The sequence below is a fragment of the Solea senegalensis genome, linkage group LG20 (genome assembly GCF_019176455.1).
Source record: "Solea senegalensis isolate Sse05_10M linkage group LG20, IFAPA_SoseM_1, whole genome shotgun sequence".
Taxonomy (NCBI): Eukaryota; Metazoa; Chordata; class Actinopteri; order Pleuronectiformes; family Soleidae; genus Solea; species Solea senegalensis.
In genome coordinates this window covers 15,316,856-15,330,427 of record NC_058039.1, presented here as the reverse complement: position 1 = coordinate 15,330,427, position 13,572 = coordinate 15,316,856, and the positions used below count along the sequence as shown (strand labels likewise).

Genomic DNA, 13,572 nt, shown 5'->3' with positions numbered 1-13,572 from the left:
ATCATTCGCCAAAAGCTGTGTAATCATCGACTTTTACAATACTTCACTGCACTGCCACGAACAAGCAACTCATATATACAGTATATACCCTCTCGTGCTTGAAGACTAAAGCAGTGCTTATTTATATTCTAATACCACATTTAACCTTTGGGCATCCTGCACACACTTTTCTAAAGCTTCTCTTTCTGTAACGAATGAATAATTCCAATTAAATACATTTTCAACAGATTATGTGTGTCTGTGTGTTTTAATGGTTTTGCTTCCATTTCAGAGAAACACAAGCTTTTTTACAAGCACAGTGAAGTGAAAAATCACAGTACTTCATGTGGCTCGTTGGTCTAGGGGTATGATTCTCGCTTAGGGTGCGATAGGTCCCGGGTTTAAATCCTGGACGAGCCCTGATGTAATTTTAAGCAGCCAATGAACACTTCCAGCCCCAACCAGCAATATGCCAAACCTGTGTTGCTGACGCTGCCTTCTGTTCCTGTTCTATGAAGCTCAAGTCCTATTTTTCATTTTATAGTTTTTAATTATTATGACATGCTAAGTCACAATTATGAGATACTAAGTTATAATAATGAGACACTGTCTAATAATTATGAGATACTAAGTCATATTAATGGGATACTACATCATAATGAAATACTAAGTCATACTAATGAGATATTATGTAGCGATAAAGAGATTCTAAGTCATAAAAAGACATACTAAGTCATAATAAAGAGATACTAAGTCATATTAATGAGATACTACATCATAATGAAATACTAAGTCATACTAATGAGATGCTAAGTCATACTAATGAGATATTATGTAGTGATAAAGAGATTCTAAGTCATAAAAAAAGACATACTAAGTCATAATAAAGAGATACTAAGTCATATTAATGAGATACTACATCATAATGAAATACTAAGTCATACAAATGAGATATTATGTAGCGATAAAGAGATTCTAAGTCATAAAAAAGACATACTAAGTCATATTAATGAGATAATAAGTCATAATTTTAGATAATGAGATACTATCATTACTTTGAAATAGTATCTCATTATTACGACATAGCATCTCACAATTATGGGATATTAACTCAAATGTTGACTTAGAATCTCAAAATTAGGAGTTAATACTTCATAATAAAATAATGACTTAGTATCTCATTAATATGACTTAGTATGTCATAATGTCATTATATTAGTATGACTCAGTAAACTACAGTTATGACTTGGTTATGAATTGCTTTTCCCCATATGGGCTTCCATACAGTTTTGTCCTTTCTCTCTGCCAAAAGGCGCCCTGGCCCTCCGCCAATCAGGGCGGGACAGGAAGTGACGCACGATCTCGCGCACGGAAGCCTGTGGACTGGGCGCGCCAAATTTCAAAGGACTTCCTCCTCCTGAGTGAGTGAGTGACGGCGAAGAAGAACAAGAAGGAGAAGAAGGAGAAAAGGCGTCCGCTGTACCGCAGAAAGGCGACAAATCCATGCAGGAAAAACAGAGAGAGGAGAAAGGAGAAGAAGGAGAGTGCAGGAGTTTGTTTTTATGCGTCTTTTTATGTCCAGCGACGGGACGACGAGCACACACACGTACACACTGTGAGTGTGTGTGTGTGTGAAAGTAAGTGGCAGTTTTTGCTTTCACCCTGTCAGCAAACTTCACTCCACTTCACGCTGCTACTGGCTCCTGCTGTTGTTTCCGATCCGACTTTTACGTCAATCCATATTCACTTAAGTAAGACACGCATGCTACCTGACGTTAAAGGCGTTTGCTGTGACAAAAAATGGCAGAACAAGTAGTTGTAGGATGACTAGTCTTGACGCTGCGGTCGTTTTTTTTTGTCTCCTGCTTTGTCTCCTGAACATGCAGTGACACTTTTAATGTCTCTACATTTACCTTTGCTTCACATTGACGCCATTTTAGTTCAAGTGTAATTTAAAGGTGGTTTTTGTGTGTCAAGTTAAAACGTGTGTGAGCTGCTGTTTATGTCTTTCAGACAGTCCTTTTTCTTCTTTCTCTACAGATCAGACAGCTGCTGTCAATGTGAGATTACTAATGTCTTCTGATGTCTGGGATTTTAATCTCACACACACACACTCGTCTGACAGCTGTTCACACCTGTAACTGATAAACATCCAAACTCCATCTGAAAGTTGCACTTAAGACGCTTACAAACACATGTGAAACGCACACATGCGCAGGCCGCTTATTTTCTCCTCTAATCTGGAGTTTTGTAGCCTCTGCGGCTCCGTATTTTACTCACTCCTGCTTCTCTGTGCTCACGTTATTTATTCATGTATTCACAGCAAGGCAGAAATCATCAAGCTCTCATGCCAATGCAAACACCTGTTTCTTAAGTAGGCTGCACCTGTCTGCAACATCCACAGTGGGTTTTACTTCTACATTTCATTTCACTCCCACACACACATACACAATAGTGACAATCTATAATGGAGCCTGGTGGCCTTCTGTAAATCCAGGGCCACTCACAGATCAGGTGAGGCCTCGGTGGGGGCCCCATCCGGAGGGTTGAGTGGTGGCAGCCAATCAGACGCGGCAGTCATGCTGTCCGGCGTGCAGCCGTGCTTCCAGCTGCTGCGGATCGGCTCGTCTTCGGTCGACACGTCGCGGGACCTGTACACGTTCCGGCCGGCGCTGAGCCACTGCGTGTTCCGCCTGGGCCGAGCGGCGGAGCTGTGCGACGTCACGCTGGACTCCGCGGCGGTGTCGCGCATCCACGCCGAGCTGCAGGCGGAGAGGGAGGGCAGCGGAGGGGACGCGGCTCCGCAGGAAGAAGGCTGGAGGGTTCACGTCAAGGACCGGAGCAGTCATGGTGAGAGTTGCACATCCATCACCACCACCACCATCATCATCATCATAATCATCATCATCTTCATCACAATGAAGATGAGAATATTGAGAATATTCCGATACCAATATTTGCCCAATACAGTCTTTTAATGTGTTAAATTACTTAAAGAAACTAAGAAGATGTTTGTCTGCCATTTTAAAAAGCCAAAGATCCAACAGTGCAACAATTATTCTACATCCAAAATTAGCTTTTTTATTTTCATTATAACTGATATATAGGATGCACAGATAGTATAGGATTAGTGTAGAGCTGAAAAATGACTATTTATCGAATATACTATTTAATGAATAATTACGATTTATCGATTATTAATCGATGACTAAATGAATCGTCGGCTTTTATAATCGGTTTGTAGCTTTTTTTCATTATTAAAACAAGATATCTGATTGTTTTAGTTTCTTAAATGTGATTATTTTCTTCATTTCTTAGCTCAATATAACACAGAAATCATTAAAAACTAAATCATTTTGGTTTGTGGACTAAACAAGACATTTGAGAACATCAACATTTCCTGGATTGACAAACACTGATCAACAATTATTTTTTACGTTTTCTGACATTTGATGGACCAAACGATTACTCGATTAATTGAGAAAATAATCGACAGATTAATCGATTATGAAAATAATCTTTAATTTATAATCCTCTCGGCCAGTGTTTGGATACAAAAGCTGAGAATCTTGTTGGTTCATGGCTCATACCTACTTTGAAAGGCAACATAGTCACGACAATAGGTCTGAACAATTTGGGGGTGGGGTGTAATATCTAATAATCCATTAACCAGCATTGTCCCTCGAGTGTGAAAGACTTATGTATTTCAGGATTTGTTTCAGTCAGTTTATTTATGTGAAAACTGAACATGCGCATAAAACAGGCTCACAGAATCATACAGAATAACACACACACACACACACACACACACTGCTCTACAGACAGGGAAGTGAGAAGAGGCAAAGTGCTCCAGCTTACAACAATAATTTAGACAAAAACACCACTAACTTAACTACCACTACTTACAAAGATACCGTTGGAAACAATAAAAAGTGTGTGTTCACACACATTGGCACTGATGGGGAAACCCTTTTTTTTTTTTTTAGCAGTTGAAAAACACTAACAGACTTTTTTTGTTTCATGCTGTGGTGGAGATACAAACAAACACAAACACACCTGCAGTCTTCACACCAGCTACACACACAGTTTTCTACCAGCTAAACAGCTGCAAACACGCACACGCACACACACGCGCGCACACACACACATTCTTCTGCTATTCTTCTGAGGACATAACATTGACTTCTGTTCATTTGGACAGCCAAAACAAAGTCTTATCCATAACCAGTTAATGTTTAACCCCAACTTTAACCATAATCATAATTCAAATCTTAGTCCTAAACTTAACCAGTTAACTCAGAAATGAGATTATGCCTCATTAGGACCACGTTTTGGTCCAGACTTTTACACCAGAAGTACACACACACACACACACACACACACACACACACACACACACAGAGTTCATTTTTATTTTCCATGCTAAGCAAGAAGCATTTTCCTCCCCACATGTTAATTAAAATTAACGTTGAAGTTTGACACTTCTCCAAACTGATTATGTAAGTATCATTTGAAAGGTTTCAGGTGTCAACGAGTCTCTGGAGCAGCTTTTGAATTATGCACAGATGTGACACATTCATTCAGAGTGTTTCTTTCATGTATAATCGGGGGAGAGAGAGAGAGAGAGAGAAAAAAGTTAATAAATATTACACTTACACTACAATTCACTCAATTTAGGAGTAGGAATAAGACAATATATGATTTAAAAAGCACTAAAAATAAACAGATTGTGGTCAATATCCTTTATCGAGACAATCGTGAATGAAGACAATGCTGTCCAGCCGGCTGAAATATGGTCTTAGTGTTTTATTTTGAAGGGCCACAAGCTGTATTTGCACCATTTCAATATTTTTAAACCGTTCGGTCATGTTATTAAGGTTTCACAATTCCTGGGAATTGTCAAAATTGGAAACTTGTCATGGGAATTAACTGGAATAAACTGGATATTTTCAAAATTGGAGGTTGGGAACTTTTATATAGTTACATTACTTTTTATAAAGTTGGTGATGTGATTTCATCACAATTTGCAACCTTTTCTGTCTTTTTTCTTTTTTGTAAATTCATTAGTTTTCAATCAAATTTCTTATGTTTTGGTAACATTAGCAATTTTTCGTGACATTTTTCTTTACCTTTTAGTAATGTCAGTAAGGTGTTTTTGTAATTTTTTTTATCATCAGATTGTCTGTTTTTGCTTTATTCTGTAAGTTTAGGGGACATTTTGTCCATATTTGTGCATGTTTGGGGATAAAGTGCTGATCTTTTTTAATGTTAAGAATCTTAACAAAACTACATCAAAGCATAGTTTTACTAATTTCATTGAATATAGTTGTAACATCTTTAAATAGTGCTAGCTATTTCTGTGCTAGTTTGAACTGTGAAGGACTTGGTATTAAAAATCATAAATCCTCTTCTGTTGCCAGGCACCTGGGTCAACGAGGTCCGCCTCCAGTCTGGCGTCCAGTGGGAACTCTCAGACGGTGACACGTTGACCTTCGGTGGTCATTCCGCGTCGAGGAGTCCCGAGTTCTACTTCCTTTTCCAGAAGGTCAAAGTTCGCCCGCTGGACTTTGACGCCATCACAATTCCAAAGGTAGAAGATATGATGACATGATTGTACCGTTTCATAACACAGTGTGTCTCAGTCAGGCTCTGGTTAAAGGACCAGTCTGCACTTTCTTGTTTTGAAAGGCTTATGTCTGTGTGATGAGACAATGATGAGACATTGCATGGTTTTCCACTATAAATACAATGACTAAATGGTTAAATATTCAACGGGAGATGATGAATTAAATTGTACAGTAGGCATTGTTAAGTAAAGCCTGAAGATAAAGGTGTTTTGGGGGATGTAAGATTACCCTAACCCTGAGTAAAATACGGAAATAGAAATAAACATATTGAAGATGTTCCTATCAGTTTACCACAAAACTTAAAAAAAACAAAAACTATAAAACTAATACATGAAACTCAAATTAGGAAAATATTTTTGTTAACACAACATAGATTTTACATAATTGTAATTTGTTTTCTACACTGTTGACATTGCAAAGATTATTGCAAAATTAAATAATACCAATTGACAATACAAAGTAATTAACAAGAGCATTTCCAAGTGTTTGTGTTTGTTCTGTAAAAATGCCATATACAGTAAACGTATAAGATAAACTTTTACACCGTCTCTGAAAAAGGTTCATATCAACTTCTTTCTTCTTTTTTCAAATTTACCAAACTGTCAATTATTTGAGCTCTAGATGTTAAAGATGTTGGATTTTTGTTTGAGTGAATTTCAAATAAAACATCCTGCTGCTGTAAATGAAAGTAAATATAGGTGACAACTGTAGACGAAAAATCATTGAGACTTTTGGGGTGTGAGTGAAATGTCCACTAGGGGGCGTAATATTAGTAGTCACAGACAAAATTGTGAGCAGATAAAAAAAAGTCTGGAGCTGGTAAACTAATATGATCATAAAAAAATGGTAAAGAATGAGAGGAAATGTCTAACCATAGTTTTAAATTTTGTTTTCTAGGCGGGGACCTTTTCCTCCGACTTGCAGAACCGCATCAGGACCAACCCCGATCCAAAGGTGGAACCCAACCTCGACTTGTCCAAGCTGTCCATCAACCGCGCCACCGTCATCCTCAACTCCATCGGCAGCCTCAGTAAGATGAAGGGCAGCGCCTGGACCTTCAAGAGGAGCTACAGCCACGAGGGAACCGTCTCGGATTCGGGCTCCTCCTCGACGCCGCCTCTCGCCGTGGGCTTCTCCACTCTGCTACCTCCCTCCACCCCTCCGTCGCTCTCCTCCGCAGCGTCGGTGCCTTCAAACAAGACCCTCCCGTCGACCTCCAGGAGCAGGAGGAAGTCGGCGCACACGGTGCTTCTGGAGGACGACAGCTCAGATGAGCCCAGGAGTCGAGGAGGTGAGGTTCAGTCCAGTTATTTCATTTTAACTCGGAGATGATCGTTGCTTTTGTCTCACCATGTCCCTGTGGTTCAGCCGTGGCAGGAGCCGTGGAGGACGGACAGCGGGTGAAAGGAAAGAAGAGACGACGTCTCTACAGGTCAGAGTCTGAGACGTTCAGCTCCCCTCCTCCTCCCTCTCTCCCTCCTCCTCCTTCTCTGCCGCTGCAGCCCAAGAGCCACGGCGACACCAGGCGACCGCTGGAGGCCAAGCCGTTCCCCGTCGGCATCAGAACCATCGGCAGCTTCCACGGCGCCATGACGAACAGTCGACTGAACCACCACCTGCTGCAGGCGTCGCTCAGCAACGCCGCCGCTCACAAACGGGAGGCGGAGACAGTGCACCGCATCAAGACGGTGGTGCAGGGCAACATCGCCGCGTTCCGCCAACAGAAGCCCACCCATGGCTCGCCTAATGCGCAGAGGGGCAGGCGACGCGCTCACAGCTCTCCAGTGTTCTCCCCCCTGGTGGTGGGAGGAGAGAACTACAGCCTGGCCTCGCCGTCGGTGCGGATCCGCACGGACGACAGAGGGAGAGTCCAGTTCAACAGATTTCACCATCAGACCAGGTGAGACAATCAACCAAACCTCACTTTATTTGTGGAATTATCAGCATTTGCTTGGAAGATGATGGCATATACGTTTTACACCTTTTGTTAATCCATCCATCCATTTTCTACCACTTTATCCTCCACACGGGGTAGCGGGGGGTGCTGTGCCAATCTCAGCTGACGTAGGGTGATACCCGGGTCTTCTGGCTGCAAAGGCAAGAGTGCTACCTCTGTTAATGTTCTAATTTTTTATCTTTCAGTAAGCGTCGAGGCCGCCCCAGGAAACACCCCCTCCCCCCGCGGCCCTCCCTGCCCTCTCCATCCTCCTCGTCTTCGTCCTCCTCCTCCTCGGCCTCGTCCTCCTCTTCCGGCTCCTCCTCGTCGTCCTCCTCCGACGAGGACGAGGAAGAAGACGAGGAGGAGGAGGGGTCGTCGGTCAGCGCGGTGGAGCCGTGCGCGGCGCCGCGGTGCCGCCTGCCCCAGCAGGACACGGTGCAGTGGATCCAGTGCGACGTGTGCGACGCCTGGTACCACATAGACTGTCTGCACGTCGACCGCAAGAAGCTCCTCCTGGACCCCAACGCCGACTTCCACTGCGGCTGTCGCTGATGGGAGGGAAATCAAAGCTCTGCTTTGAACTTAAATTCAACACATTTTCCACTTTTCCTTCAGACACCACACGGGAATTATCAGACTCTGTTGAAAAGAGGCCACAACTTCCTCCTCAGGCCTGTGCAGCTCCGGCATTTTCTTCAGATTGTTCTCGGACAAACCTCACACAGACTCCGTTCACAGAGGTGGCAAAGCTGCGATAAATCGTCCCGGGTCAGCTTTCCTTTACGGCGTTAACTGCCTGTAGAGGTGCGATCGGGGGCGGAGAAAGCATGATGAAATGTGGAGTACACTCCCGTCATGGCTGACGATAGCTGACCAAAGGGCAGGCGGCGGCGTTCAGGAAGATTAATGAAACGTTTCACATCATGCTGCCACAGTTTCACACTGCACGAGGCGATTAAACTTCCTTTGACGTCTCAGTTCAGCCTCTGTCACTGTTTAACCAAGCAGCTCAGTTGTTTTTTGTTTTTTCTTCAGGGCAGAATCCTGACTTTTCGACACGTCTGCCCCCCCCCGGAGAAAGCAGCTCTGGGATGACATTTTCCCACCACAGTAATAATAAGATGCGGCGAAATGTTTTTGCCACGGCTTCCCTGGGTGGCAGCAGCTGTCGAGGAGTGGGCGTGTGATGTTTCAGGATAATTAAAAGGCGGTAAATGTGTCAGCAGACGTCTGTTGTTGCTGCTGAGGAGGAGTGCTCTCGGGACTGTAATCAAATATTTGAAGGGTCTCCTGCAGCAGCGGCGGTGGCGTCGGGATGTTTCCTGGAGGAGGGGGCAGAGCGTCACGTACAGTGGGACTGTGTTTTCATATCATATCATGTGTCTCGAGTGCAGGGCGGCTGCAGCCGCGTAGGGAGGAATCATTACCTGGGAAATGTCACAGCTCGTGAGGACTCTTCTGCTGATGTGTTGAGTCCTTATGGTCGTCTCCTCACTACTGAACTTCTCGCCACTGTGGCTGCTTTTGTCCTGGTGAAACCATCTGGACTATATAAAATATAAAAATGGATGTTCTGGTAGTTTGCCACACCTTTGCGACACCTAACATTTTCCTGAGGAGGTAATGTCTCAATCTCATCTTCAATAGAACATGATGTTCCCAGTTAGAGGAAAATAGACGATAAAGCACGGCACATGGAGCGGAATCACTAGTGTGATTGACAGCTGGTATTGTCCAATAGAATCCTGGCTACATGTCTGTGACCACGCCCCCTTTTTATACACACACAGACACTGAACACTAGACACCAATTGGGTTGAAAAGGGGTGGTAAATTTCCAGAAATTGAATATGGGATTGGGATCTTTAGTTTGGGAATTTGGGAAATATTCCAAATTGGAACATTTCCATGGGAATTAATGGGAATTTCACCAGTGTGACCATGCTCAGGTGCTGCTTTAATGGTCCACCAAACTCTGCTTTGTCTGTAGTAGCTGCTGTAGAAACAAGATGGCAGCTTATTCTATTCAATACCCATTACCCAAGTCATTATAAAAACACTCACACAAACATAATGATTGCTTGTACGTTCCCATTCTGCCTTTAAACCTTCCTAAATGACACGCTGGACCTTTTTAATAGATAGAATCAAGTCAAAGTGTATGATGTAAGTAAGATATGTTTGTTGTTATTTATCAATAATTCCATAATAACCTTCCCTCATAACATAAAGCAAGTGATCTCAGTATGGTGAGAGAGCGAGAGAGCACCTCCTACTGGCTGTTCTACAAAACAGCAGTGACCTGTGGGACGGGATATCTGTTTGAACTTAGTGGCAAGAGTTCAAGTTTGAATGTTTTGAAATGAGCTCGGCAGCCTAGATGCACACCAGGCTGCCTGAACTAATACCCATGTGGTCCAGCAGAGGGTGCTGTGAGCGCTACTTTAAAAATAAGACCACTGTAATGTTCTGTTGTTGTTTTGCAGTCAAAACAGAGGACACGGGCGTAACCGTGACCTCCTGAGCAGACAATCGAGACACCAAAGCATCTTAAAAAGCAGTGTGTGAAAATATGTCGGCTTCGCATAACTATTAAGAATAATAGTAATAATAATATTAATGATGATGATGAAATGTCTCCAGGTTTTGTGTGAGTGTATCTTTATAGGAATAGCGTGTTGTGTAATAGAAGTGACCACTGTAGCAACAACTGTTTACGCTGCAAAGTAACTTAGGAAAAGGAAAAAAAAAGTGTCTTAAGGAGTAAAAAGAATAAAACACATTTTAATTGTGGGGACAGAGCCTCTCAGAGACGGAGATTTGGAAACAAGTGAGCCTCCATCATAACATGTTTGTATTTTAATGTCCTGCAGATAATAATAACAGTTTTTCCCTGTGATCCTGCAGCTTTCAGCACCTTCTCCTCTTTAATTTAATTCTAAATTTCCTCTTGGATCTGGTTCACCAGGAAAAACGCGGTCTCTGTGTGTGGCTGAAAAATCACGCTTACCTCCCGTGTCACGTGTATAATCCTCACTTATTGGTTCAGAAGAATGTAGTGCGTGTGTGTGCTGGTGGTGTTGTGTTTTGGAGCAGTTGAAAAATGACTAGAAATCTATATTCTTGAGCAATAAAATAAGGAGTGGGAAAATCTGAAATAAAATTTTTTAAGATGTATATTTTTTAATGTTTTATTGGTTGGTGTGAAGCCTCTGCAGCTGATGCCTCTTCTGCTGTAAAGAATAGAAAGCTATGTTTTCCTATAATTGGTTCACTCTTTTAATTCACTTGATTTGTCATTAAAATGTACATTGAAATCATAAAAAATGATTCCCAAAAAATCCACACACTTGTATGTAAATGAGTAAATAAATGACTGACTCTGGTTGTACTGACGGACTCTAGATGTGCTGACTCTTGTTTCTCTTTTGCACATTACATCACTTAGATAAATCAACTGCACTGGATTTTGAAAAATGTGAGGTATAATCACGGGACCTGATGATATCATGCAGCTCATTTCATTTCTTGTTTTCTGTGTCATTTACAGTTTCAAACACCAGTAAAGATGTATGTGTCATTCTGTCTCTTTCATTTTCGCCTCTAAAGTTTATTTAAACTCTTGTTTACGTCTCCGGGTTTTCACTCCCGGGAAAATGTGTCATCTTTGCCACATGGCTTGATGTTCAAGTCACATGTGAATTTTTTTTTTTTCCTCCTTGTCGAAATGACACGCCGAACATTTGTGATACTTTTTAATTGACAAGACGCTAAAATGAGTGTGAGAACCAGATCAGCTTGAAACCTGCAGCGGGTGAAGAATCTGTTAACTTCTTCACATCTGGTAAAATGACTTGTTGCAACTGCTGATGCAGCATCTGCTATTAATGTGCGTTTGGAAATGTGCAGTGTTTGTCTTTGAATCGTTTCCATGTTTATTTTTAATGAACTCGAGTGATTTGTAGGGTTCCCACACCTTGGTTGACAACAAATTCAAGGACTTTTCCAGGACCAAATTCAAGGACTGATAGAGCCGCTTCGTCCACGGCGTCCACCGCTTAAACCTGAGGTTGAATAGTTTGTTTGTAGCGGTTTACGACGCCTTCACTAACGGGACTGATTTATGTTTGTCATAAAATAACACGTAAACAGGGGACGAGTTGATGAATGTGTTTCTTTTACATATGAGAGGTAACAACACCGCTTCACACGGATATTTTAATTCACGTTTTCATTTTCCCAATTAAATCACTTTGCACAACAAAGTTTGGCTTAATTTTCCCCTTAAATGTGGAAGAGCCTATACTATACTATATACTATAAGTAATGTTTATCTATAAAAGGATAAAGACTTGAAAAAACTATTTTTCTTTTTACTATTTTAAGCTTTAATCTCTGCCTTTCGGAGGTGATAAGATTCTGAATTTCTTATTTCACAGGTAAGATCAGATATGAAAACACATGTAATAAAAATAAGTCTATACAACCCATGCAGCATATTTGTAAGTCCAGGGAAAACGTTTCATGTGCTCATTGGTCAGTGGGCAGATGTGGATCTGGAGGAGATAGAGGAGATTATGGAGGTGAGATAACGCTGCCTTGACCTGCAACGATGGAGGGAGACAATTGCGTTTGTCTGAAGTGTTTCCATAGCAACACACTCTCTCTCTCTCTCTTTCCCCTCTCCTGTCTGTCTTTGAGTATTTTTTTTTAAAGGGTGGGGTGGATGGTGTTTGGTCTGCTTTCTAATAACAGCTGGCATCTTCTGCCTCCCTGATGTATGAAGTGTGTGTGTGTGTGTTGTGCAAGTTCAAGGTTGTGCAATGACATAAAGCCGCATAATCCACTGTTATCTACAGTGGCTTATAAGAGAACCGGGGGGCAAAAGAGGGGGTGATGCACTTTGCTCAGAGGCACCTCAGCCCATGACCTGGAGCCAGCAACCCTTTCAGTCACGAGCCCAGATCCCTTCCGTGAGGCTACTTGTCACATTCACCCTGATTATCTGGTATATGCAGTAGAACACTATTTCTGATTTGTACCACCAGAGAAAGCTGGCGCACCACTGGTGGTACACGCACCACAGTTTGACTCACGTGTCAATAAGAATCTGCCTCCGCAAACAAACAAAAGTGAGACGGGTGGAGCTGTGTTGGGTTTTGGCTGCTGTTTCCACAGGGCCCAGCAGGGGGCAGTGTCGACCTGACTGTGTCCTCAGTGTGGACTCCTGCAGGGACAGTCAGCAGCAGGAGGCAGAGGACGGACAACACAGGAGACACTCCCTGAAACCAACTCAAAAGATTTCCTATATTCCTCTCGCACAAACAGGCTGATGTTTTTAAATGTTTAATGAGAGCCGAGTCAGCAGAGGGCGCTGCTGAGGTGGAGGCAGAAGATGGAAGGTGGTCGTTCCATGTGCTTTTAATTGTCTCTTTAGGAGGACCACTAGTCCCCATGGAGACCAAAACCTGGTCCTAATGAGGCAGAACCTCATTGGTTATTATTATTTTTTGAGTAAATTTTGAATAGTGGTTAGGTTAAGGTTCGGTAAAAGGCTTTAACGCAGGGTTTCTCTTCTGCCCTCCACGTTTTAGATGTTTCCCTGCTCAAACACACCAGATTCGTTAACAGGCTTCTGCAGTGATTTCTGATGAACTGGACATTTAAATCAGTCGTGTTGGAACAGGGAAGCATCTAAAACATGCAGGGCAGCGGGTCCCCAGGAACAAGATTGAACGAGGATAAGGTTTAGTCTGCTTTTTTGTCTTTTTCTGGCTTTTTCAGGTTTAAGACCTGCTTTTAGGATTAGGTTAGAATTGGGTTAGGATCAGGCATGTAGTTGTGATGGTTACGGTTAGGGTAAGGGGCTGGGGAATGCATTACTTCAATGATGTGTCCTCACTAAGATATAAAAGCGAGTTTGTGTGTGCGTCACAGGCAGTATTTCTACTGGCGTAGCCCTAATAGGAACTCAGGAGCAGCTGTTACTTCATCCCTGGAGTATCTCACTTTTTCATCCTCTCCTCT

The 13,572-nt window shown here is 42.5% G+C and overlaps 1 protein-coding gene across 1 annotated transcript; it reads left to right on the top strand.

Moving 5' to 3' along the window:
• Nucleotides 1-1,399: 1,399 nt before the first annotated feature.
• Nucleotides 1,400-11,125, top strand: tcf19l (transcription factor 19 (SC1), like). The gene is made up of 6 exons (XM_044053482.1): nt 1,400-1,616; nt 2,020-2,829; nt 5,400-5,569; nt 6,504-6,897; nt 6,975-7,506; nt 7,749-11,125. The coding sequence occupies exons 2-6, from the start codon at nt 2,559-2,561 to the stop codon at nt 8,095-8,097; spliced, it is 1,716 nt and encodes a 571-aa protein (XP_043909417.1). The 5' UTR covers nt 1,400-1,616; nt 2,020-2,558; the 3' UTR covers nt 8,098-11,125.
• The last annotated feature ends 2,447 nt before the right edge of the window (nt 11,126-13,572 follow it).